At 41.8% G+C, this 25,693-nt stretch overlaps 3 protein-coding genes across 8 annotated transcripts in view; 1 reads left to right on the top strand and 2 right to left on the bottom strand.

Annotated features, from left to right (window-relative positions):
- The window catches only part of ttyh1 (tweety family member 1), a 29,008-nt gene extending 21,580 nt beyond the window's left edge, over positions 1-7,428 (bottom strand). Inside the window, exons 1-2 of one of the 4 annotated variants that reach the window (XM_077575021.1) lie at positions 7,013-7,428; positions 3,104-3,269 (exon numbers count right to left, since the gene is read on the bottom strand). In XM_077575021.1, the coding sequence (XP_077431147.1) occupies positions 3,104-3,238 (135 nt within the window). In that variant the 5' untranslated portion in view covers positions 3,239-3,269; positions 7,013-7,428. The remainder of the gene's footprint in view (positions 1-3,103; positions 3,270-7,012) is intronic. The other 3 variants (XM_077575022.1, XM_077575023.1, XM_077575024.1) reach the window with 3 other exon arrangements.
- A 2,241-nt stretch (positions 7,429-9,669) lies between these two features.
- leng9 (leukocyte receptor cluster (LRC) member 9) lies at positions 9,670-17,756 on the bottom strand. 2 transcript variants are annotated; one of them, XM_077575272.1, is made up of 8 exons: positions 17,609-17,756; positions 15,471-15,580; positions 13,812-13,929; positions 13,330-13,460; positions 12,912-13,238; positions 12,605-12,830; positions 11,288-11,375; positions 9,670-11,016 (listed from the first exon to the last, which is right to left on the bottom strand). In XM_077575272.1, exons 2-8 carry the CDS (start codon positions 15,571-15,573, stop codon positions 10,384-10,386), a joined length of 1,626 nt encoding a protein of 541 aa, XP_077431398.1. In that variant the 5' UTR covers positions 15,574-15,580; positions 17,609-17,756; the 3' UTR covers positions 9,670-10,383. The 2 variants fall into 2 exon arrangements, with proteins under 2 accessions (XP_077431398.1, XP_077431399.1); XM_077575273.1 differs by lacking the exon at positions 17,609-17,756 and adding an exon at positions 15,809-16,094.
- Positions 16,046-23,426, top strand: flcn (folliculin). 2 transcript variants are annotated; one of them, XM_077575270.1, is made up of 12 exons: positions 16,046-16,292; positions 16,372-16,578; positions 16,943-17,101; positions 17,198-17,419; positions 17,632-17,798; positions 18,124-18,215; positions 19,594-19,736; positions 19,848-19,961; positions 21,452-21,575; positions 22,257-22,379; positions 22,752-22,854; positions 22,937-23,426. In XM_077575270.1, the coding sequence occupies exons 2-12, from the start codon at positions 16,372-16,374 to the stop codon at positions 23,142-23,144; spliced, it is 1,662 nt and encodes a 553-aa protein (XP_077431396.1). In that variant the 5' UTR covers positions 16,046-16,292; the 3' UTR covers positions 23,145-23,426. The 2 variants fall into 2 exon arrangements, with proteins under 2 accessions (XP_077431396.1, XP_077431397.1); XM_077575271.1 differs by having other exon boundaries at positions 16,047-16,292; positions 16,943-17,089.
- Positions 23,427-25,693: the final 2,267 nt, after the last annotated feature.

The following is a 25,693-nucleotide window of genomic DNA, read 5'->3' as shown; positions in this document are numbered from 1 at the left end:
TGATTTAAACGTTCAAACTGTGCTTAATCTTATTGCTTATTTTAAATACAGTACGGTACATTTGTTAACTACATTTCAGTTCTGTTTGCATAGTAAGTTTGCCTTAAATCTTTTTGGAATCAGCGCCGGAGACACTTGGTAACTAACTAACTAACTAACTAACTAACTAACTAACTAACTAACTAACTAACTAACTAACTAACTAACATTCATGTATCAATAAATCTAATACTGTTTACAGATTAATGTATTGCTTGTGTTTATTAAGGAATACACTTAATCATATTAAGTTGCAATTACCATATTGGGGGATCAAATTTTTTTCAAAATGGTTCAGTGCTAGACAGGAAAAAAAAAACACACCAGAAATGTTTACAAAATGTTTAAATCAAAGTTCCAAGTTAACTTTTCTAGATGAATTTCTTGCGTTGATTGTTAATCTGCCTTTGTTTTTCTCTAGCACATCATTTTTTCTAATAATAATAATATTAATACAGTATACTACAATAATATACATTTAGTAAAATTAATGAATTATGGGTTAGGTTCAGCAACAGGTAGATTTGCAGTGCATGGTAAAATCTGTCTTGCCCAAGCAAGCATTAATAGGTCAAACTTAAAAAAAATAAATAAATTAAAAAATCTAAAAAACCTGATGTTTTAGGAAAAAAGTAAAGAAATGTTTTACTTCAGCATCAAAAATACAATTAGGGACACATAAAGCTATTTCTGATTGAAATTAGTTGTTGACCAGTTTCATCACATTGCTGCGGCTGCTGGCTTATTTATATCAAAATGTATTTCAGTTGTGATAGAAAAGAAAACCACATAGAGAGAGTTGTGTGCTTTTCCGGATACGCTGCCTGCCAAAGTGGTTTTAGCCCCACCATTTGTGCATGATCAAAATTGCACAAGACACATTAAATATGATCTCCCGTCAAGTGAGTGTTGCTTGTGACCACTCGGCAGCAGTCGGCTATCACATGGAGACGGCTGATGCCACTAAGCCATATCAGGCATCTGATCGGGCCTTGTGTCATAAAGTCAACATTACTGAAATGCATTTTTTCAGCGCACTTCTCCCCGTATTATCCTCTCATCCATCTGTCCGTCTGTCACTCCCGCCCATTCCTCCGCATCCGCTCTCTCCGTCTCACCACCCTCCTCCCCTTTTCCCCACCATCCCGCTTTCCCCACGCTCCCACCGCCTTTCTCTCTCTCCCCCACTCTCCCCTCTCGTTTCTTTCTATCTATCCACACCGCCTGAATCTCTATTAATAATCGGTGACCTACTTAAATACATTCAGTGCGACTCTCGCTCACTGCCGCCGCTGGCTGACTCGCTGTGAGCCTCCCCCAGCCCCGGACTTCTCCTCAGCAACCTCCTCGCATTACTCATTCCCTCTCTCTTTGCCTTCACAGAGCACTTTAAGTCGCTTTTGTCTTTGTGTTCTGCAGGATAATTTGCACACTCTCTCTCTCTGTCTTTTTTTTTTTTCTCACCATCACCACCACCCACATCCTCCCTTTTGTGCCATAGCAAAGTCACAAGCACGCACTGTGAGGCAGTTTGTTTAGGACGGGCGAGACCTTCTATTTTGCATGGCAAAGTGCAGAAATTCAGATCCGTGCAGCCAGCGGCTGTCTGGATTTTTACGCGCAAGTTGATAGCAGGCCGGGTGCGCGCACAGGAGCAGGTGCATCAAAGTGGCCTAGTAGAGGAGCATTAAAAAAAAAAAAGAAAAAAAAAAGAATCATAGCCAAGATGGAGAATGAGTCAAGGCTATTTTTTTTCTTTTTATGCATCATAAAAAAATAATAAGTCAAATACAGGGGCCATTATGTAATATGAAGGGGCAATTTTTTAGGTTTCAAACACAGAATATACCAAATATAAACAAGCATTATGGATTGTCATTTGTTGTACTGTTAATCAACAATCTCTGTATTGTGGTCTAACTCCTGCCTATTGTGGGCGTAGTTCCACAGTCAACCACTAGATGGCAGCACACTCGTTTGAGACTAAATTTAAAAGAAGAACAAAAACAGGAAGTTTCTCAGTCCAGCCTAGTTTTTGTTGAATATTGGGTATATACCACAGAGGAGGCGGGACTTCCGACTTTCACACAACGGAGCTGTTTCCGGTCGCTGTTTGCGACGTCCTGTTGCTTGCGCGTTCCTGTCGATGGGTGCGAGTGTGTAGTGTGTCTGTCTCAGTTCTCCGAAGCACTTCAGAGAGCTGAGACACCCTGGGCGTTGTGCGCACTCATCGGTGGGGGTGCGAGTGTTGGGACGCGGACTGTGTGTCGCAGCAGTGGCTGGAAATGGCGTTGGTGTGTGACTTACGGAAGTCGGTGGCATCTTCGTCATTTTTGAATGTCATTTGCTGTAATCCTGCTTTTTAGGCCTACAAAAAGCGACAGCTTCACGTTCATTTTATATTTTACATCTTTGGGCATGATATCTTGAGACGATTAATTTTTATTTTTATTTTTATTTTTATTTTCTGGAGAAAAAAAAATTGTTAGTTTGGATAAAACGTGATTTGTTTATTGTGCAAACAGAGGGCTGGGCTTGTTTGTAGAAAACAGTATTTTTGTGTTATCAATTGCAATTGCTCTTTTCAATATATCATGTGTTTAAATGTGTTTGTATTATTTTAAAAGTGTGTTTAAAGACCTTAAAATGCTGTAAATATTAGAAAAACATGTCTAGGGAGTATTTGAATAAGATATTTTCATATTGTTGATTTTGCTTTAAAACTTGTGGTCTAGGACGAAACACCTGCAATGGAGGGGGATAACTATATGATGTAAAAAAAAAAAAAAAAATGATACACTTGGAGAAAGAAAATCTAGCGGGTTATGATGAACTGGGATATAGCGGGGTAAGTCTAAATGTAGTTTCACTATTATAGTCAACCATGACAACGATGTGGCCCCATGATGAAAACGCATTCAACATCCCTGACACAGAATCTAAAGCTTTGAAAGCAAGATTTTGTAACTTGATGTGACACCGAATGCATGACATCACTGAAACCGCAACTTCTGATTTCAATGCAGCATTCAGTGTGTGACTTAGTGGCAAGTGTGTGCGTTACCTGCTGGTATTCCCAGCTGTCAGGGGCAAAGAGGTTGTCCCTCATCTGCATGGTGAGGTCCAGCCGAGGGAGAGCGTGGCACATCCGCACCCACAGGGAAGGGGTATAGCTGGGCACCGTCGCCATGGCAGCCATCGTCCACTGTCACTGGATCCCCGCCTCCGCCCTGTGGAAGGGAGAAAGGTGTCAAGAGTCGCCGGGGACGTGAAGTGCGAGCTGAAGGTCCTCCCGAGGGCACCGCTGATTCCAGAGGACGACGAGGCCAGCGGTGAGCTTTTACGGCAGCCGCTTCCCCGCCTCCACGCAGATAATTTAAGAGAGGCATCACCCGAGAGATGCAGGAGGCAACATGTCAGCCGTAGTTACACAGAAGTCACTCGAGGGGGGTGGGGGGGGCAGATTCCAGAGTGGAGGTTGCTGAGATGTTCATCTTCTGCTTCGATGTTGCTCACGGCAAGATGAGATGCAAGGTGTTGAAGATAATTGTGCTGTACTTATCGTGGATATAAAAAGTCTACACACCCCTGCAGTAGTTCTCATGCCAGGTTTTTGTGCAATATAAAAATGAGACCAAGATAGATTACTTCAAAACATTTTTCCTTTGTTAACGAGGCCTGTAGCCGGCAACTCAATTGATTTTGTCCTTGTATCTTTTCGAGAGACAAAGTCAAATTAACCACTGAAATGATGCACAGCCTGTTAGAACTGGGATGTGGCTGATGTATAGAATTAATCAATCACAGTCAATCTAATGTTAAATAAGAGTCAGCACACATCTGTCATTATTATTAAGTGCCTCGAAATATCCTCCATAAAAAGTTCTGCTGTTCTAGTAGGCTTTTCTTGACATATAATCAAACAGGGTTCCATATCCTGTAAAGTCAAGAATGAATAACTAATATTTGTGGTTCATGAAACACATATTCAACATATCAGATGAAGTAAGCTGCAAAAATCGTATTACAATACATGACAGCTTTTGTTATTTTTGCACAGACTGTGTGCCATATGGACTAGCATGGCTTATGTAGGGGCTATACGGGGTCTTTGAAGGGGCCGCAGCAAGTGTATTTAACAAGGGGAACAAAAGTATTTTATGCAAGCAGAGCACGATTCCAGAAGACAGCGATCCGACTCTCTTGTTGCTTACTGTTCGGTGCTTGGTGTCTTTAAAGCCGCCCAAGTGGGCTCGAAAGTAGGGTAAATACAAAAGGCGAATCCGGTTAGCCAAAACACACACTGGGATCCAATGGGGGGGGGGATGGGGGACAGGGACCGAGACACAGCCTGGTAGGCGTCTGATACGCGCGTCACCGTGTATGAAAAGGCACATTTTAGGACGGCACAGAGCACTAATGATGCTTGCATACAAAGCATGCTAGCAACTCTGAATTTTAGAATGTTACTTTGCACTAAATGTTTGATTGAATCATTCAACATGGCTATTATGCATTGGACAATATTCAACAGAGAATGCTTTTCACCCTCCCCGCTGATCCACACAGCACGTCATTGTGTCAAATGCCGTCCAAGATAAAAGTTTGGATTCAGCCAAACAACTTCCTCATTCAAATTCTGTGATGAGTTTAAAAGCTCGCTCACAGGCCGGCTGGGGCCAGCGTTAAGCGCGTCTCAATAAGCTTGTTGGTCCTAATGGTTCCGGCAGCCCAACTGTCACAAATCAAATTGTTGCCAATGCTCCATTTCACTTATTAAAATGGCTGATGAAAATCGTTTTTTGCACCAGCCGCGTCAATTTTATCCGAGCGGCCGAGCCCTTACAGGCTGGTTGGAGATGCAATGAGAGGCCATCTTTTGTTTACATTCGCAGTGCTCATTAGACCCGCTTTTGAAGGGGAAGTCAAATTAAACTCAACTGAAATAATGTGCTTGCACAAGTAGGCACATCCTCTTATAACTGGGTTGCGCTCAGAATTAACCAATCGAATGCATCTTAAATGCACCTGCAGACAAAGTGAATCTAATTAACACCAAAATATAGTTCAGATGTTCTAGTAGGCTTTTCCTGACATTTTCTTTGCTTTCTAGTACACTCTCGACTGGTCGCCAGGCAATCACTGTTATTTCAATGTTTTCATGTATTAAGATGTTACTAGTTTTTTTCACTGTCCACAACACACGCCACAAGGAATGATTGAGTACAGAACACAGGTCACAGTTTTATTTGAATCGAGTGTATCTTTCTTTTATTTTTGATTTAGCTCATTTCTTTCCTTCACTAATGGTGTGACATATCAGCGTGGGTTCAGTTCCCACTCACAAGTGACGATGTGAAATGTGTATGGTTGTCTGTCTCTTTATGTGCCCTTTGATTGACTGACAAGCGGTCCAGGTCCAGCTTACTTGTTACTCTGCACAGGATAAACTCTAGAGAAAATGGATGTATTTAACGCTTAGGTTGACAGTTTTATTAGTACCCAATTGTGTTGAGCAACTTTTATGGTCCAAGCATATGAACACACGCCCAGTGAGATACAACACAGTTGTATATCTGCACGTCAATTTTTCACGAGTCAGTTTGCAACATTTGCAATTCCAGTGTTTACCTGTAATCTATACGTTTATTGTATACTCTCTGAATCCATACCAAGAAGCTTGGCGTCCATTGATGTGCAGTAGGATATTAACATTCTTATGCACACAAGCACTACATGATGAGGTACGTGTAGAGAAAAGCTGTTTAGGTTCTGGACTAAAGGAATGAGTCACTAACCAAAGCAGACGCTGCCTGTCTACATGACTGCCGAGCGAAATGTGCATAATAATAAGCATTTCCGGTGATGGATGACAACACTTAGCCAATAGGGGAGGTGAAAGATATGGCACATAAAAATCTTTATCAACCGCTCAAGTGTTTATTAAAAAAAATAATAATAATAATTATGAATCACCTGTTTGCTGCATCTAAGAAAGTTATTGGGCCAACCTAACAAGGTGACGATGGAAGCGAGGGGTGGCAGTGGGTGGTGGGTACTCAACGCTTGTCACCCACCAATAGCCTCACGTTGACGCGATGTCCCCTGCCAACTTGTTATCTCGCCTCTTGCATAAGTGAAGACGAATAAATGTGATTTGGAGCCCGCTCGCTGAACGACGGCGGCGGCCTAAGCGAACGTGCGCACACAAATCCACCGTTGAGGACTCTAAAAGACTCCATGATGTCTGAATATGCAGCTGGTAAGAAGAAAAGGGCCATTTTGTGAGGCAGCTAATGAGGACAGGGCAATGCAACGTGGAAAACAGCCTTGAACACATTTATCACGTAGGGCAGCTGTTACAGAATATGTATTATTATATAATATAGTTCCAGCTGTATCAATGTGCACACACTTGACCTCATATTCACATGAGCCAACGCTAAGAAATAGTAACCAGCACTTAACAACAACCTTTAACGACCGGAATTTACAGAAGGGCATTAAAGGCTTATGACACACTCCATCAGCTGGGGAAAATTCATTAACATGTTGTGTGTTAACATGCTTCATCGAGTATGCAAAGCCGCCCTGGCGTCCGAATACCTCCACGTCCATTTTCAGTCGACATTCATCTGCGTGATTAACGTCCACTCCTGACAGCGCACGCTCGCCTCTAAAAGTGAGTGCAGCTGACCGTAGGTAAGTGAGTGCAGTCAGTAAGTCGGTGCAAATCAGTGCAGTGGATGTGCACGAAGAGTGCGACACGGCAAGTTGACAGACACAAAATAGTCACCACCTCCCCACCCCGAACAAAAAAAAAAAATGAGTGGATGCAATGAAAGCATCAGCATCAATGCAGCATTTAGCATCTCTTTCCAATGATACAAGGAGTGACGGGAGAAGAATTCATATTCATTGCATTCACGCCATACATGAAAATCCACAATTTTCTTTTTGAATCATTTCTTACCTCTGACAGTTGCGTTGGAAGGCTTCTCTTTTTGCGTTCTGCCGCTTCTCGCCGCCGCTCGTGAAATATTTACCCACTCAAAGAAGTATACTGCCAGCAATCAACGCCTGATGCTCTTGCAAAAACATCCTGCTGAGATTAAAAAAAAAAAAAAAAAAAAACAAGCTCGGGGACATGCCAAAGAATAAGTCAAAATGTGGCAGGCGGGTTTGGTAGAGCAAGTGTGTGGAGAGAAAGAGCGAGTAATTCTTGCAGCTGTTGAAATATTAAATGGCCAATAATTGTATGCTTGTCGGGTGACAGTGGAGAGCCGTTCGTGTTGATGGATGGGAGAGGAGCTCTCAGTGAGGGCGAGTGAGCGAGAGAGTAAGAAAGAAGGAGAGCGAGAGAGTGAGAGAGGGAGTGAGAGAGAGCGAGGGGGGAAAAAGGGGGATTAAGATTGAGGAGACACCCCTCTGGGACTCTTTATTGTTTCATTGTTGCCCTCCGTATCTTAACACCCAACACGATGCCGCCCAAAGATAATTAATCTGTTAACGGGGATTTAACGGAAGGAGGTCGGGGTGTGGGGACTGCTTCCCCCGCTAGGACCCCCGCCCCGCATCAACCTGACCAATCTCCATCCGGAGCAGCGGAATGAACCTTGACCAGATTACAGCGGGAACAGTGCGGGACACTTTTAGCAATCCGCTCACATGTGCCATGCAAAACAGTCCGCTCCTGGCCAAGGAGGAGAGCTAATGTACTCCAGAGATGCACATTAAATGTGTGTAAGTGGCAGCTAAGCACTCTGGTGAATGCAGGGGAGGGGTGGGATGTTGGAAAAGGCAGCGAGGAACGAGGTTGGGGAGGTGAGGGGGGGGGGGGGGAAGGATTCCCAGGGAGTGATGCTGATGGAGTGAATGAACAATGAAAGCAGTTTGGCAAGGAGGCTGCACAAGAGTGACAAGAAGGAGAACATGTGACCGCACGGGTGAAGTGATGAGGTGGGAGAATTGAGGAGGGGGCATTGAAAAGGTGGGGAGAAGCGAACAAGCCCCCCCCCCCCAAAAAAAAATGGGCGAGGGAGGGAGGGGGGGGGGGCGCGCTGGTTTTCTGTGTCACTGAAAGAGAATGGGGGAAGGGAGATAATGCGAGAGAGGGAGCAAACAGTAGCGAGCCACAGAGCATGCCCACAGACTCATATGGAGCCTATGTATAGTGCGCAAGTGTGTGTGTGTCTCCAGGAGGAAGGGGGCAAAGACAGAAAATGCCGTTACATATGCAAGAGCTGCTCCTCATGCTCGACCAGAGCACAACCCAATCCAGGCCATCCATCACATAAAATATGACCACTCGCAATTTAATAATTAAAGACCTTGAGGATATGTAGATCTTTAATTGCTTCCCCCCGGAAACAAAAAAAATTGAAAAATTGCACTTGTGGAACACAGTCCCTTCAATATTCATCAAAAACAGATTGTATAAATGCTGGAATCATTAGCCACATAATACCAGCACTTTGGCTAAGTCACTGATGTAAAGTAAATGCAATCACTTCGCCTCGTAAATTATTTACGGGCTGCACATAAACATTTATAGCAGGTGCATATTTTGTGTCAATACAGTGCGTTGATTGTACATTGCGCCGGGAAGTATTCGGCGGATGTAATATAGTTATTATAAGGGAAATTAAATGTATATTCCATTACTACTATTGCACCTAGCATGTGGTTTGATATATGTCCACCTGCACAAAAGGGATCCATGAGAAGTCCAGGGATGGGCAACTGGAAAATTATATATTTTTCGTTTTTAATTATTATTTTTGGGAGGTTTATCAGCATTTTTGGACCATTATTCTTGTGTTTAAATTTTTTTTTCCACCAATGCATCAATGGGCATCAATTATATGTGAATTTTCGTTATTTGCAGGCCAGTTTGTATCCTCCGGGAATAATTGCAAGTAGCCCTGGATGGAGAGTGCAGTTTGAGGCGTGCCTCATGGTCGAGTGGACTTAAATGTTTGACTCCGCCCACACGGATTTTTCAAAATGGTTTAAACAATTTTTTTCCCAACATAATTTGCAGATTTAATAAAGTTTTTGGGTTTTTTTAAACACATTATGGAGCATTGAAAATTACAAACACTCAACACGACAACGTGAGCAGGCCTAATAGATTTTTTTGCGGATTTGGAATGACATGCAAGACAAACATTGTACCACGAATAATATCAAAAGTTTGATTAAGATCCTTTTTGTGGAAAAAAAAAATGCACAAAATGAATTCTTGCATTTAATGTTGGTTTGCTGTTCTGCAATTTTGTGCCGTCCTTGAATGGTAATTTTTATGTACAAGAGCCCTGGAACGAAGACAAAGATCACAATATGTGGTTATTTTTTCATTGTTCAAAGCCTTTGTTGTTGAAGGCTGGAGAGCTTTTACACATGCACTTACAAATGTTTTGTCCATATTTCAAATGCCATTTGTGTCATCTGGTTAGGAAGAGTGAAGTGCTATGTGGCCACCCAGTAGCGCTGATGGAAAATTCTAGCCCCATCCATCATTTAAGTTGCCCATCCCTGGTCTAGTTTGACTACATGCATCCAACAGTTATGTAAATATTGTAAATATGTAATATGTAGTCAATAGTAAAGAAGGACAAATATACAAAATACAGTAATCAAAATGTTCCTTTTCTTTTAATGAAGTTCTGATTAAAATGAATTTAAATATAAAAAATGTATATTCTGATATTAATTTCCTACACAATACAATCGCCTCATACTCACCTTAGCATAAAAGCAGTTGAACAAACAGTAGTTTGTATGCAGCTGTCCTGCGCCATAGCACATTTTTCTACATTCCCACCCTTCATTAGACCCGTTTTAAATACTATTAAAAGTTACAAATCACATGCCCAATTATGATTAATTCAGACAATCCGCCTAATCGCATCCCCTAAATTCTTGTACCCGGTGATATACGAGTTAATAACGTTCTTCCAAGCGCATTGATAGACCACAATATTACATACTCGTAATCTAATAAGACCCAATACAATAGCTGTTTTATAGGAGTTCTGCCTCTACAATAATAATAAACAGTAATGAGAGGTATTCATTTAACAATATGGTTATTATAAAAGGCAGTAGTGCAGTGAGCTGTTTCTAATATTTCGCCGTCCTAAATCAAAATGACGCAGTGTAACACGCTTTCCTGCAAACATTTGGTTGAATTATTACCTCATCAAACCTGAGGATAACTATCCTTGTAAATGCAGACTGTAAGATACAGCTCCGGTATCGGATCTCATTGTATTGTTGTCGTGATTCAACCTACTGAAGAGACCAGAGTGCGTGCGAAAGTAATCCCACGAGAACGATCAATTATCGAAGAGTTACTGTGCATACAGTCTCATAAAAACCGTCCACATCTTTACCCCCGACGACACAAAGGTGCAAGGAGTTTACAGGCAAACGGCCAAAATTTAAACCTTTGCCCACCTTCAGGTCTCCCACGCCCTCGAAGATGCGTTCCCCCTCCTTGTCCTTTACCTTGGCCAGGGTGAGATGATAGCGCGGGTTGTAGGAGTCCCTGTGGAGCAGGCCCTGGCTGGTGTAGGCTTCCTGCAGGCCGCTATTGAGCTGCTGGAGCTGAAGTTGAGGCTGGGGGCTCAAGTACAGCACCCTGCCGTTGAAATGCTTCAGCTTGACGGGAAAGCTGACGGCCACCGGCGGGTTGCGGTCCAAGTGGGCAAAGCGATGGAGGATCTCCACGGCGGCCTCCACTTGGGCCGGATCCCGCAGCACCAGGAGGCACAGGGTGACGTGCAGGCTGGTCGAGGTCTGCCAGTGAGGGGCGGACGACGGGAGAAGGGCGCTGATCTCTTCCTGGAGCTGCTGGAAAGAGGCGAGGATGGCAGGAGTGTTGGCCCTGAACGTGATGAAGTGGGTGGGTTTCTTTTTAGGGGGACGAGCACCGCGACGCTCTTCTCGCTGCTCCAGAGGGGCTGAGTGATTCTGCGGCATGAAAATGAAAAACAATCAAATGAGATGAAATTCGAACCCAGGACCTTTCGACTGGGACCAATAGGCCATTCATGCTGCCCCAAAAGTAACATAACCTGTACATCATCGTACTGGCACTTCGTCATAAGTTGTTTTTCCTGAAGCACAAGTGTCTGCGCACTTATTAGTTCAAGTGGACAACACACCTAGCGATTAATTGGGTGCGGCAACTCACAGCAGAGGCCACAAAGACATACAAGGAGGTGAACAGTAGTGTACCTACCATATCGTTCTGGCCTTCAAAACTTTCTTCCCTTTCATTTGTGTCACCATCGATTAAGCTCTGTCCTTTATCTGTCAAGGCCTTCACGCTAAAATGAAAAACACAACATAAACAGGATAACTCAAGAGAGCCTCCCAGGATGTGCAGCACTTCACAATTCCGAGCAAGGCGCTTATTACATAACACGAAGATTGACCTCTTGCCCGTTACTCTCCATCCTGCTGGTGGAGGCTGTGCTTGAAAACGTTTCCAAACAAGGATTCATTAATGTATTTCATCATCCAAGCAAAGCAGGAGCTGCAATCTTTTGTACACGCTAGACCCCTACAAAACAGTGTGCTTTCAAAACGCCTATGTAGGAGCCTAAATACAGATTTAATTAATATATGCATAAAATATGATTTATGTTTATTCTTATTAACTCATTCACTGCCATTGACAGGTATAGACGTCAAAAATTCATTTGAAATATTTCTATTAGTTTCGTTTTTTCCCCATTTATGTTAACAAGGGTATGAAAACCTAGAAAAAATATTTTTTACATTTAGAACAGATATTAAATTTGTGATTAATCGTGAGTTAACTAGTGAAGCCATACAATTAATTACGATAAAAAAATTTAATCACCTGACACCCCTAATTTTAATAATCTTTTCTTTTTTTTTAAATAAAAAATAAATAAATAAAATAATTGTAATTATTTTTTTCCCAATTTTTAATATATATATTTTTTTAAAGAAAAGATTACAAATTTCAACCCCCTGATGCCCCTATATTTTTTTAAAAATAATCTTTTCTTTTCTTTTTTTCTTTTATATTTTTAATAATCTTTTTTTTTAAGAAAAGATTATTAAAAATTAGGGGCGTCAGGCGAGTACTATTTTTAATTGTAATTAATCGCATGACTTCACTAGTTAACTCACGATTAATCACAAATGTTATATCTGCTCTAATACAATATAAAAAAACACACTAGGTTTTCATACTCTTGTTAACAAAAGTGGGAAAAATGTTAAACTAATAGAAATAGTTCAAATGATTTTTTGACGTCTATAGCCGTCAATGGCAGTTAATGAGTTAAAAAAGGGTCTGTTTCATTCTCAGTGCATTAAATTGATCGCAAATGGACTGTTCTCTTTGCTTTACTAATTGCATAACATCCACAGTCAAATGAGAAACAGCGTAGACGTGTTGTTTCACAAAACGAATAATTGATTGAGTAACTTTCGCTGGCACTCTTAGCAAAAGAATGTGGGTTGAGGATATGCGAGATGGATGGGATTTGTCAGCAATTTTCAGTGAGGATGAAAAACAGACCTATTTGGAGCCTCCTCCGCAACGCATGCCAACACCTGACCGGCTTGTGCTGACTCAGAGGTGCGAGCGTTCGTCTCATTGTGCGTGTCGTGCTCCAGATGTGTGTTCTCATCGGGAGTACACTCCATTCTCTGCCCCACAGCAGGTGGTTGCTGTCTTGCTGTTTCTGGGTGATCCAAAGTTACTCTCACTTGTTGCTCTTGGTCGTCAGATTGTGTTCCTTTTCCTAAAAAAAAAAAATGATGGCAATGGGTCAGCGTGCTTACTCTTTGTAAGTATAGCAATACAGGGTATCTTCCTTGCTTACCTCCCACTTCCTCTTCCCCTCCAAATGGGGGAGCCAGAGATTGACCAGTGGAGCCAAATACCCTGTCGGTCCTGCTGTGGCGGTCCCAGACGCGGTGCCCTCTGTAGGTGAAGTACTGGATCCTGTGTCTGGGGAGGGCCAGATCGGTGGTGTAGTCACAATCGCAAGGGTTGGTGTCCCAATTGAAATCACAGAAGGGGCGCTCCAGCACGCCCAGAAAACGGTCCACATAGCCCACTACAAATTGGGATGCGTCCACCGAGGAGTCCCAGAGGACCCGAGAGATTACGTCGTCAGCTGTCCGCATGCGGGGCTTTTTGTTGACGTCTGAGGGGAGAACGGGGTAACAAGATGCCACTTCGGTCGAGGGAATAACAACATATTGCAATTCTTGTAGGAAACATGAAATAGAAGTGACCTTCTGCCTCCTTTCCTTTCGGTTTTGCTGTTTTGTTTCTGTTGGCTTTCTTCTTCTTCTGCTGCTTTTCTTCATCATGTTTGTCCTCCTGGTCAGGAAGAATAACATTTGCAATAGCTATTGCTGGGTCACTATGAAGGAGACAAACAAAATTAAGACAAGAGTCTAAACACACATAAAAGTAATTAGTATAACTAATTAGACATTTGACACATCCATTTAGGTAAAAAATTATGTAGTACTGCGTCTATGTAGTTCTCAGTCCTAAATTTGTTAGTTTGGAAAAGCCTGAATTCGCAAACACAGGGACCGTTACATTGTATCGACCAAGCAACAGCTCTTAAATCCTAAATTGGTGGACTTTTAATTCACTGTACTGCTGAACTGTAATCGTTTCCAAAACTGTTTATACTTAACAAGGCGAGATCATTTAAACTGCCATAAACGTTAGAGAAGTAAATAAATTACAATACGAATCTTACACTGAGCTGCTGGTTACTTCACAGATCAGCTGGGTTGACCTGTGAAGCATACGACATCTGACACCAAAGTGACACTTTCCCTCCAGGAAGAACGGGCACACGTCGACTCCATTCTCATCTGTCAGAGCCGTACAAGGAGAGACAGCGCAGAGGTCAATAGATGCGTTAGTATGTCTGCTGTATAGTGATTCTCTCAAGGGGGGGGGAAAAAATGAATACAAACAAAGCAGACAAAATAAACATTGTTGTAACACTAGCAGAAAAATGCGGCCCTGACTGAGAGCCATGCGATACAACTGCAGGCCAGACTGGAATTGTGCGCACTCTTTATGGTCACTGAACTTTACTCGTAGTCATTGCATTGTTCATCAGATGTAGTCACGGCCAAGAAGAAGTGCTCACATTCCCTGTAATTGTTCAATTTACTTATTCCGTCAGTCTTACTATTTTTTTTCAAAGAATTGCAAATGATTGTATTGGCTTTATTACAAATACCTGTATGATTGAATTTCCAGCTTCTGCAGCTTCAAGATTGTTTGTTTTTCTCTCATAGTAGCGCTCTGGTTTTCATGTTGGTTGCACCTCTAGTATAAATACAATCTTCACTGGTAAGCCCAAATCAAATGTCTGGGGTTTTGCATCAGATCCATAATGAAATACTTGGAAATAAAAGTTGAACTGTTGATGTCATCTTCTATCAGTTCAAACCAAACAATTACTGTAAAGGAATTAAGTCTCACTATTCCTTTTATTGGAGGGGAGTGTACAATGTCTGGTTTAAGACGAAGTCTTTGATGTCACTATCAGCCAAGTAGGACGTGACTGCCTGTAATGAATTACAGTAGGCAGCACATAAATCCTACAAAGCACTTCCCAGCAAAAAAAGTGAACTTGACCCACAACTTTTATCAATTAATAAGAAGGTACAAAGTTCATGAAACTAAGTCAGTCTATGATACACTGCAAAGTTATTTTTGCCTGAACTGAGGAGATGTCTTGGGTGTTTATGTGTGTGTGTTGTTTTTTTTTCTTTCAAATAATAAAGTCCAGTGAGATAAGCAGACACTGACACAGAGTGGCACCCATGTTATATCAGCACACAAGACTCTTGATTCACTTCTAATTTCCAGTCAGGAGCCAAAAAGCACACAAAAAATGTGGTTGTGATAACATTTCCACAACGTTTAGTTATCATAACAAATAATTTCCCAAAGAATATGAATAATTGAATAAAAATAATAATTTAGTGTGAAAATGTTTCCAGGACTCTGATATATCCCATCAAATGTGGAGCCAAAAGCACATATTCATTTTTCAGACTTTTTTTTTATTCCCAACGTGCTGTTTTGTTTGTTAGTTTGTTTTCATTTTGTGCGCTTAAGTATTTTTTTCGTTTGCTAGGATAAAACAGGTATTGCATAAAATTGAAATTCATCCATCCATTTTCCAAACAGCTTATTATTTTATTTCGTAACTAAGTTCATTTCAGAGTTTGTACTTAAAAAAAAACAACAACAACTCAGTACTCCTACTTTTACCATCGCGTTTTTTTTTTATACACGCGAATGTGTACTTCTAAGAAATTAAAGCGTGTGAGAACTTTGGCCACTTCTAAAGAATAGCCCCAGAGTCATATACACATAATATTATTACGTTTACCTGTTTTGACATCTTCTGGGTCTGCTGGACCTGCTCTCCTTGTGTCCATTTGGACATCAGCCTTCTTTGTGCTTGAGGACGCTCCTGTACATTCTGAGGCCATGCTGTCGCTTTACAAGATAAGAGTTAGTAAAATGTAGTTTAACTTTTGTTGTTTTGACAGTACTGTAGCCTGAAACTGACACACCTACGCTAACGCAGTGGCTAATGCGGAAGTACCGTGAAACAAAACAAGGCCGTACTATAATTAGTAAGTCATAAAATGTATACTAACATAGCTACGATAGCATTTATATTGAAAATTTTAAAGACAGACGTGTTTTTGCTGCATTACTAACATTTTCGAAGTAGTTTCGCCTCAACTCACCCTTGACCCCAAGTTGTCATACCGTGAGGGATCGTGGGTAATGTAGTACTCATTTGTTTCGATCGAAAATGTGCGTTGTATGCGTGGTGTAAAACACATTTCGCAAATAAATAACCATTATAGTACACTGTAGTTCAAAATTATAATATAGGCTTGTGTAGCACTTATAACCGTTGAAGGGGAAAAATAGGAAAACCGCAATGTGCCGGGCGCGTGACTCTGTGTCACTCACATGACGTCATGCTAGCGCTAGCAAAACACTACGGAGGTAAACACAATAGAAGCTCGCGGTGCAACAGCCAATAAGACAATTATTTTTGGTTTTACTTAATCAAAATGCTGATTATTGTGCGATGTATTTTGGGGATACGGCGAATAATGGACGTATTTTTATAGAGTAGCAAGCTGTCTTGCGTGAATTTTCCTACATCGAAGGAAGAGGTAAGCTGTAACAAGTAACAACCCTGTCATACACTAATTTTATTACTAAAACAATCATGTTTCATTTCTAATTCCAACTTCCTCTCCGTTTAGATGAACGCGCTGGTGGCTCTCTGTCATTTCTGTGAGCTCCATGGACCAAGGACACTGTTCTGCACCGAGGCTTTGCACCCCCCGTCCCCGTCGCCTTCCTCCCAGGCAGGCGTTACAGTGCCCGGGGACAGAGATGTTGACCGGGACGGTGAAGGACTCACCATGAGGGCCAACAGCTCGGCCACACAGAGGGGAGAAATGTGTGAGGTGAGTTCAGTCGGAGCGGCGGTTTAGCTCACTGAACACGTGATATAATTTTAACAAATGAAATCAATTTGATCTGCTCAACAGTAGTGGTGCTGCTTTAATGGTTGACGTCTATTTTGTCCTCGTGCGTCACCGTTCAAGCTGGTTTTGACGGTAAAGTCAGACTTTGCAGGAAGGCCATATGTAAACATAAACCCAAGTCACATTAAGAGGAATAATATGTGTTGAAAAGATTAAATGGAGCAGTGGGTAATTTTAAAATCTCTGTTATTGTAGTACATAGGTTGCAGTATGCTTTTCGCTAAACAACGTAAGTTGTTCTATCATGTGTCTCACAGTTTTCCTCTTTCCCTTTGCCTCATAGGGGTGTCGCTCCCTCCCTGCATCCCACCCAGGCTTCATGAGCATCGACGACGAGACGGGCATTCGTTTTGTGAGCCACCAGCATCCCAGAGAGCCGCAGCTGTTTAGCATCGTGCGCCAGGCTTGCGTACGCAGCCTCAGCTGTGAGGTAACTGGTGACGTATGTTTACTTGTATATGTATCTCATGCACCACAACATTGAACTTTCACCTCTGGATGTCGTCATGCATATGTCCTCGCGCATTTTGTTTACAAGGTGTGCCCCGGGCGCGAAGGGCCAATTTTCTTTGGGGACGAGCAACACGGTTTTGTGTTCTCGCACACGTTCTTCATCAAGGATAGTCTCGCTAGAGGCTTCCAGCGCTGGTACAGCATCGTCCTGGTAGCCATGGACCGGATTTACCTCATTAACTCCTGGCCTTTTCTGTTGCGCCACCTCCAACTGACTATACAGAGTCTGCAAAGCACCGCCCTGAAGGTTAGCCTGCGTTTGCTCCAGATTTTCACAGTATTTTCATAAATACTTTTTTAATTTTTCAAATCAGTACGAGTTTTGTGCTGCAGTCTGTGTGAATTTTTTATGACGCTCAAACTTGTGCCCCACTGGTTGCATTTGACAAGGCAATTCATCGCATTTTAACTCCCAAAGACAATCAAATGACCTTACTGTTATTTGTGCGACTCCATCAGGTGTTTGACAACGAGCAAGGTGTGTGTCCCCAGCGAGCAGTGAGGATGAACAGCGTGTTCTCGCCCGCGGTGTTCCCGCACCAGAGAAGCGGCAACGCAGCCCGCTCCCTGACGTCTCTCACCCAGCATCCCAATCTCTGGGCCAGCCTGCACTCCTCCTTCAGCTGGTCAGTCGGCCATGCGCACACACAGTAGGATGGCCATCGCTGCTGGCCTAAACAGGACAAGACAAGCAATGACCAAAATCCAAAGTGCGAACTAGTGATTAAGTGAAGTTACTCCTGAATATCCCACTTCTATAAAGAGTTAATACAATCATCTCTGGTAAAGAGATGACCACACACTCTTCCAGAAAGTCTGTATTCAGTGACCATAAATTGTGCTTGTTAAACGGCCAAAACATTTTTAAAAAGACGCGTCATGTCACTATTATTGTTATCTTGTGACCGAGCTGTGATTAATCGCGAAACTTGTGGTTTTCCTCCTTTGCAGGCTGCTGAAGGCCTGCGGCAGTCGACTGACGGAAAAGCTGCTGGAAGGAGCCCCTACGGAAGACACACTCGTGCTCATTGAGCGGCAAACAGGTCCCTCAAGTCAATGAAGCAAAAATATTTTGCAATCATGATAAGGAGTATTTTTCGGAAATACAGTGGGGCAAAAAAGTATTTAGTCAGCGACTGATTGTGCAAGTTCACACAATTAAAATGATGACAGCGCTCTGCATGAAACAATGGGCCAAAATACCAGCTACAGTGTGTGCAAATCTGGTGAAGACCTACAGGAAAGTGTTGAGTTGAACTTTTCTTATTGACCAAATACTTATTTCCCACCAACATTTACAAATACATTCTTTAAAAATCCTACAATGTGATTACTATGACTTTTTTTTTCACATTCCGTCTGTCATGGTCGAAGTGTAGCTATGATGAAAATGACATTCCTCTGTCGTCATTTTAAGTGGGAGAAGTTGCACAATCGGTGGCTGGCAATACTTTTTTGCCCCACTCTCGATGAGCATGCAAATGATTGCACGTTTTGGAAAATCGTTTGAACATTTATTCAATATCCTTCAGATCCAGTGTAAGGTCCATCTACTAATACGCATTTTGTCCTCACTACAAAGCCAATTCAGCACTAGTAGAAAAATAAATTGTCGGCATGAATTTGACATGGGTTTGTTTTACTAGATCGACGCTATATAAACAAACTACGCTACCCTGAATAAATGAAGTTTATTCAATTCAATTAAAACAAGTTGGACCCAAACCCAATATTTTAGTTAAATTAACCATTTAAAAAAATTGCGTTAACCCAACCCAAGTACATTAAGATAAACCAATAACATTTCTACACTCCTCCACGTTGAGAGGAACCAGTTGAGGTGGCTCGGGCATCTGGTTTCGGATGCCTCCTGGACGCCTCCCTAGGGAGGTGTTCCGGGCATGTCCTACCGGCGGGAGGCCCCGGGGACGACCCAGGACACGCTGGAGAGACTACGTCCCTCGGGTGGCCTGGGAACGCCTTGGAGGAGCTGGCTGAAGTGGCTGGGGAGAGGGAAGTCTGGGCTTCCCTGCTAAAGCTGCTGCCCCCGCGACCCGACCCCGGATAAGCGGAATTGATGACGGAACAATAACATTTCTTAATGCTTAAAGAAAAACATTATTTTTTAAGTTCATTGAAAGAGCTATTTTTGCACAATAGTGACACTTTTGACCTACTAGTACATAATTAAACCTTCGTAGGAAATTACTGTGATGCGCTAACTACTAGGCCCAACTTGTAGGCACATCTCGCACTAGTAGACTCCTAGTGGTCATTCTTAATCCAGTCTACTGGTGGGATATCGAATCAATGCCCAAAAGGCTTGCCATAGCACAGTCAGCCTTTGTAAGCGTTTACTGTAGCATGTCCCATCTGACGTAATATCGCATTCACAATCTTCATTTGATCGCCTTTCCCAAGAACAAGAAGAGGAAATGAGTTGCTGGGAAGGAGCCGAAGGAGGCAATTCCAAGCCACAAGGGCACCACCAATTAGACAGCGAAATGGGTCATGACGATGAGTCGCCTGGTCCCAGGTTTAGGTCACTGAGGCATTTGAGACAGGTAAAGATGAATAAGAAATGGAAAGAAGTTGCTTTATGTTTGCATAGCACTGCCGCATGAGTCTTAGCCGTGAGCTTTTATGAGTCACAGTCTGGTATGTCGTCCGTGCAGGTGCTCGGGGCTGCTGAGTTCCGGCAGGTGGCGTGGCATGTTCTCATGGGAAATCAGGTCATATGGAGAGGCGCTGACCCCGGGCTCATCCAGTCTGCTTTCACAGTACTCAAGGTACCGCAAGTGTGACTGCTGAGCAATGACGTCACCATGTACAGTGGATGTTATGGTTTGGATTAGTTCTGTGGAAGTTGATGCAAGTTAATGCAATAATCAGATATCTCAGTAATTGGTGAATGTGAGGCTTCACTTGTAAAGCGATTTGGGCACCAAATGGTGTAGTTAAAGCACTATATAAAAAAACAGTTCATTTACCATTTAAAGCAGAAGGTAAATGCAAAGTGCACATCCAAATTGTTTCTAATATCTTCATTTTGTTTCTATTCAAATGAATGTATCTTAAAATTATACTTTTTATATGGTTATATAAGTCAGCACAAGTTCAAACCAAGTAAACTAATTATTTTATTTCTGACCTTAGAAGTCAATCCAATCTTTTTCAGCCGATCGGGGGGAACCTAGTTTCAAAGATTTGTTTGGGGGGTCGATTAAAATCAGAAACGGAAAAAAAAAATGGGGGGGGGGGGGTATTTTATTTTAAGGATTTATCACACAGTGCTATTATGCAGATTTAAATTTATTTTTAAATGTAAACTGTGTTAGAATGTTACTAAAACATGTTTCATGAAGGTTGCATTTTCAGATTCCTATGTTGAAAACAGTTTTCCAATTGCGAAGGTTGTAGTAAATATAAATGAGGTTAGTCATAACATTTTATTAAAGCTTACAACTAACCCCCGCAGATAATGACGGGCAGATCATAAGAAATCATTTGTTATGAAAGTTGTTTTCACTTCCTGCCTGTGGGTATAAGATTATTATTATTGAATTACCGTTCCGCACCCTGCTGTGTTTCCTTGCCTCTACTTGTATCACTGACGTGCTTCTTCCAGAGACAAGCCAGAGCGCGCAGCTGTTATCAGCTCACAGTGATTTTTTTATTTTTTTTTTTAGTAAAGCACAAGCAACAACTTTGAGTGGTCATGCAGCCCCCAAGTGCACCTGTACTTTCCCGTGTGATTAAACGTTGCCAAGACTATTACACTTCAAGTATGATCTTCCTGAGTCATGTGACTTTCCGGGTATCTTGATGACCTCTTATGAGTGTAGTTGGCTCATTGGGTGCTTTTGTTATGAGTAGACATTTACTAATTCACATCCCTGTGACATTTTCTTTCCGCTTGAAATTTTTTTTTTTAAACTATAACGACTAGAGAGGAGCTTTTAGAGCAACATTATAGTCATGTATGAGCTGCCTTGTAAAGTGTCAATCAAAATTGAGCATTATTTCCTTTGCATTGGATCTGCTGAATGTATACTTCCTCAAATTTAAGAAATGCTGTTTGAGTATGTATTCAATATCTTTGATGTCTAGCTGAAAACTCATTCTCCACTACAGATATTAAATATCCATTTCAACTGGGCTGGTGATGAATGTGTTGAGATCCAAGTGCTAGCATGTTCAGTCCACACTCAGTAGAGTGACTTGTGACTCGATAGTAACGTGTTTTTTTTTTCTCGATTATGTCTGTCTGTCCCGTCAGATGTTGCTCCCGGTAGGCTGTGTGCGTTCAGTTCCCTACAGCGCTCACTATGAAGAGGCCTACAAGTGCAACTTCCTGGGTCTGAGCCCAGATGTGGCCATCCCAACCCATGTCATCTCTTCAGGTAAAACACAAGCACGGGAGGTACCGTTGTACACAAAACAAATTTTGGAAGATTTTTGTAGACTTAGTTCTATCTCCAGAACCATTAAGTCCTACCGGGGTGATACACACATCCCCGGACTTAGCCCAACAAGCTCTAACGGGCTATGGGGGTGCCCGGCCGGCCCCATGGACCCTTTATTAGGGTTGGCCAATCGATAGCGGGCCCAAAGCCACTCGAGACCCATATGGATCGATTGCCCTGACCGAGAGCTTTCCAACGGTCAGGGCTGTACAACCTACCGCTCTAGAGATAGGTAGGGGAGGGGGGGGGGGGGGGGGGTCACATGCCAAATTTCATGCCCAGGAACGCTCCAACTTCACAAATCACACCTGCAGCAATCTGCACACATTAGTACATAATATTAATTAATTAATATTCAGCATTTGTGGTGAGTACCATGTATTTTATTTAATGTTTTTGTCATGTTATTAGATATTATTATCACTTTATGTGCATTTTCCCCTCCCCAAACTACTCCAAATGATGTACATGGCATAGTTGCATGTTGTTTTTTTGCAGTTTCATATAGTAATGATTGTCTCTATAATAGCAATGTGATTGTCCAACCCAGGTACTAAATACGCAGCCACCACTGCCACAAGTTTAACAAAAAGTCTTCTGTGTGTTTGGTCCCTGTAGAATTTTCAGTACTGGTGGATGTCAGCTCAGATGTATGCTGTCAAAGCCCACCAACGGAAGACAATATCTGCTCGCTTTATCAGTTCACCATGAGCAGTGCCAACACGCAGCCCACAGACAGAGGTGGGCATACTGTGTTGTGACAATAATAGCTTGGGTCAGGTGTCACGTGCGCAAACAGCTGCTGCCAATGCTACGGCTACGGCAACTTTTACAAAGCTCAGCAGTGCACAGACCAACATTGAAATGTTCTTCATCCCCGTTTAGGGAATATATATTATTTTCTGTCTAGGATATAAAAAATGGTATGAATTAATTTATTCATAAAATGTTTTTAAATAAGGAAACAAAATTAAAATTCCTGTAATATAAATATTGTAAAATTTTTAATATAAATTGTTATGTAAAAAAAAAAAGAAGAATCCTTGTCCTACTCAACATTAAGAAAAAATTGCCTCCCAACATTTTTAAGACTGCCATGTGTTCCACATCCAGGTCCCACTTTACTCAACAAACTGGAGGTGGCGCTGTCCAACGAAAACTTGTCTGTGGACGTGGTGTCTCACTGTCTGCTATGTTTGAAGGAAGAATTGATGAAGTGAGACACCCCCAGTTGCTTTTGACTCTCCCTTCACACGTGTCAGCCCTATAACGACATGTTCTCGCTCCCCCCTTTTCAGCAAGGTCAAAGTGCTCTTTAAATTCTCCAAAGTGGATGGGCGAGGCAGGGAGGACACCCAGAAGGTTCTGGCTCTGCTCGGCACCACGGGGCCTGGCGAGGAGGACAACGTGAGGCTGCTCAAGTTCTGGATGACGGGACTCAGCAAAACCTACAAGAGCCATCTGATGAGTGCCGTCCGGGGAGGGGAGAGGAGCCCCAGCCAGTAACAAAGACTGAAAGACTCAAAGAAGTATTGTACTGGGGAAAGGAAAGCGAAAGCAAGAATCCTTTCATGGCCCGAGGTTTTCACCATTTGCCTCTCTTTACTGGAATTGAATGAAGGGACTCCCTGGTTTTTCCACTAAGTAATGAGAATTCTATTTGATTATCGGGCAACTGAGATTAGACCTGTGTATTTTTCTACTGGAATTGTACTAATACATCCATTTTAATTTATTACAAAAACGCTTGTTTATTGCTTTGCTAATAAAATGATTGCTTGGACTTGACATCATTGCATCTATTTTTTCTATACTGTTTATCTTTATTAGGGTCGCAGGTAAGCTGGAGTCTTATCCCAGGTGAGTTTGGGGTGAGGGGCAGGTTACACACATAACAAAAAACAAACATTCCTCACATTATGGACAGTTTAGAGCAGGAGTCACATGTCAACATGTTGCCCCTCAAGGACCTGATGGATAGCCTGCAGGCTCAGACGGTCACTAATACGTGTCTTTACATAAATACATATGACTAATTATAATTAAGTCATTCACTGCCATTGACAGCGCAAGACGTCAAAAATTTATTTTAACTATTTTTGTTAACAAGAGTATGAAAACCTTGATTTTTTTGTACATTTAGAACAGATATAAAATTTGCGATTAATTGTGAGTTAACTAGTGAAGTCATGCGATTAATTACGATTACAAATTTAATCACCTAATGCCCCTAATTTTTAATAAACTTTTCTTTAAAAAAAAAAAAAACGTTTTTAATTTTTAATGTTTTTGGGGAGGGATTATAAAAATTTGGGGCGTCGGGCAATTACAATTTTTAAATATAATTAATCGCATGACTTCACTAGTTAACTCACGATTAATCACACATTTTATATCCGTTCTAATACAAAAAAAAATCTAGGTTTTTATATTTTTGTTAACAAAAGTGGGAAAAATGTTAAACTAGAAATAGCTATGAATGAAAATGAAAATGAATTTTTGACGTCTATAGCCGTCAATGGCAGTGAATGAGTGAATAGCATAAAAGTAATAGTATTTTGAGCAAAACGCAAATTTCATAAGAGTGTATCAAACTGGGAGCCAATAAGCTCTCAGTTTCAAAAAGGTTGGTGACACCTGGTTTACAGTCTTCAATTAAGCCAACATATGTTTGGAATGTGTAATGATTGATATCCTCATCATTTCACTTTTAGCAGATAATGACATCTGTAAAGATCAAATTTGAAGAGAGTGCTGCCGTGAACAATTCCACTGGCGAGAGGTTGGGCTTGCATGATCTTAGCCTAACAGATGAGCAACCACTGCAACCCAATCTTCAGTACTGGTCAGGCCCAGAATTGGTGGTGCAAGTTAGTCGCCACGACTGAACAACTGAGTGGAAGAGGGTACAAGTACAAAATAGTCTAACACTTAAATGCTTGCCTTCATGTTTCTGCCTGTATTACGTGCTTTCTGCCGATTGGGTTAAAATAAAAAAGTGAACCTAAAAAAAAAATCTGCCAATCACAGGGCACATGCAGACACACACATTCATGCTTGAGGGCAATTTAAACGTGGCACGAACCTTAACTGTGAAGCGGAGTTGTCACCCACTATTCCATCATGCTGGCCAACTTGAATGACGTTGTTGTTTTTGTTCCACAATTGGTGCCCTCTTGTGGCAAAAAAAAAAAAGAGACAAAGGGAGTAAAATGGAGGAGGAATGCTGCTCCCACGCACTTTTTTTTTTTTTATAACCGCTTTGAGCAACACCACAAATCAAAAGTGATTTAAGCAGACGCTTTGTCTGGTTCTACTTGAATCCTGGAGGGAGAACATTGTTTGCATGTTAATAATGCTAACCTAAATGACCCCCAGCAGCCTTAATGAGCCACATCTTGGGACACTTGATCCACTGTATTTTTTTCCTTGAAATAATGCTTTATTACATTTGCTGACACGAGCACATTTAGTCAATAAAAAATAAGTCAAAACATACGGCTGTTGAAATTACAAGCAAGGGAGGGGTACCTGTGTAAATTGCATGTCGCATGTAAACACCCGGTGAAAGTGAACAGACTCAAGAAAAGGGGGGAAAAAAAGAGAGAATCTGTTTCTGGTTAACGAGCTCCATAAGCAGAGGCAAGGTGGCGATTTGCGCAAATATGCACGCGTGGATCCAACAGAAAGAAGGGCCGGCATATTTTACACACGATTTCGATGCAGTAGGTGCAAAGGTCGCACTGTAACGATTCCTGCGGGAGACTTTTCGATGTTTCCTTTTTCCTTTGGAAGGCTCTCTTACTTTTACAGTAAAATATTGTTGAGGGAAAAACTTGTTTTGTTATATGGCAATTTTGGCACACAAGTCGGACAACTTTACATTACTATTGACATTATGAAATTCTACTAGTTAACATCCAGCGCTTCACTTGTAGTTTGTCATCTAGTGCAAAGTTTTGCCTGAGTGGTAACATGTAGTGAACCTACTAGTTAGTGAGGACAAAAAGCTTATGAGTGCATGTACGTTAAGTTGCATATCAAGGATATCAAAC

The sequence above is a fragment of the Vanacampus margaritifer genome, chromosome 9 (assembly GCF_051991255.1).
Source record: "Vanacampus margaritifer isolate UIUO_Vmar chromosome 9, RoL_Vmar_1.0, whole genome shotgun sequence".
Taxonomy (NCBI): domain Eukaryota; kingdom Metazoa; phylum Chordata; class Actinopteri; order Syngnathiformes; family Syngnathidae; genus Vanacampus; species Vanacampus margaritifer.
Note: the sequence above shows the minus strand (reverse complement) of the source record. Positions and strands in the feature narration are given on the sequence as shown.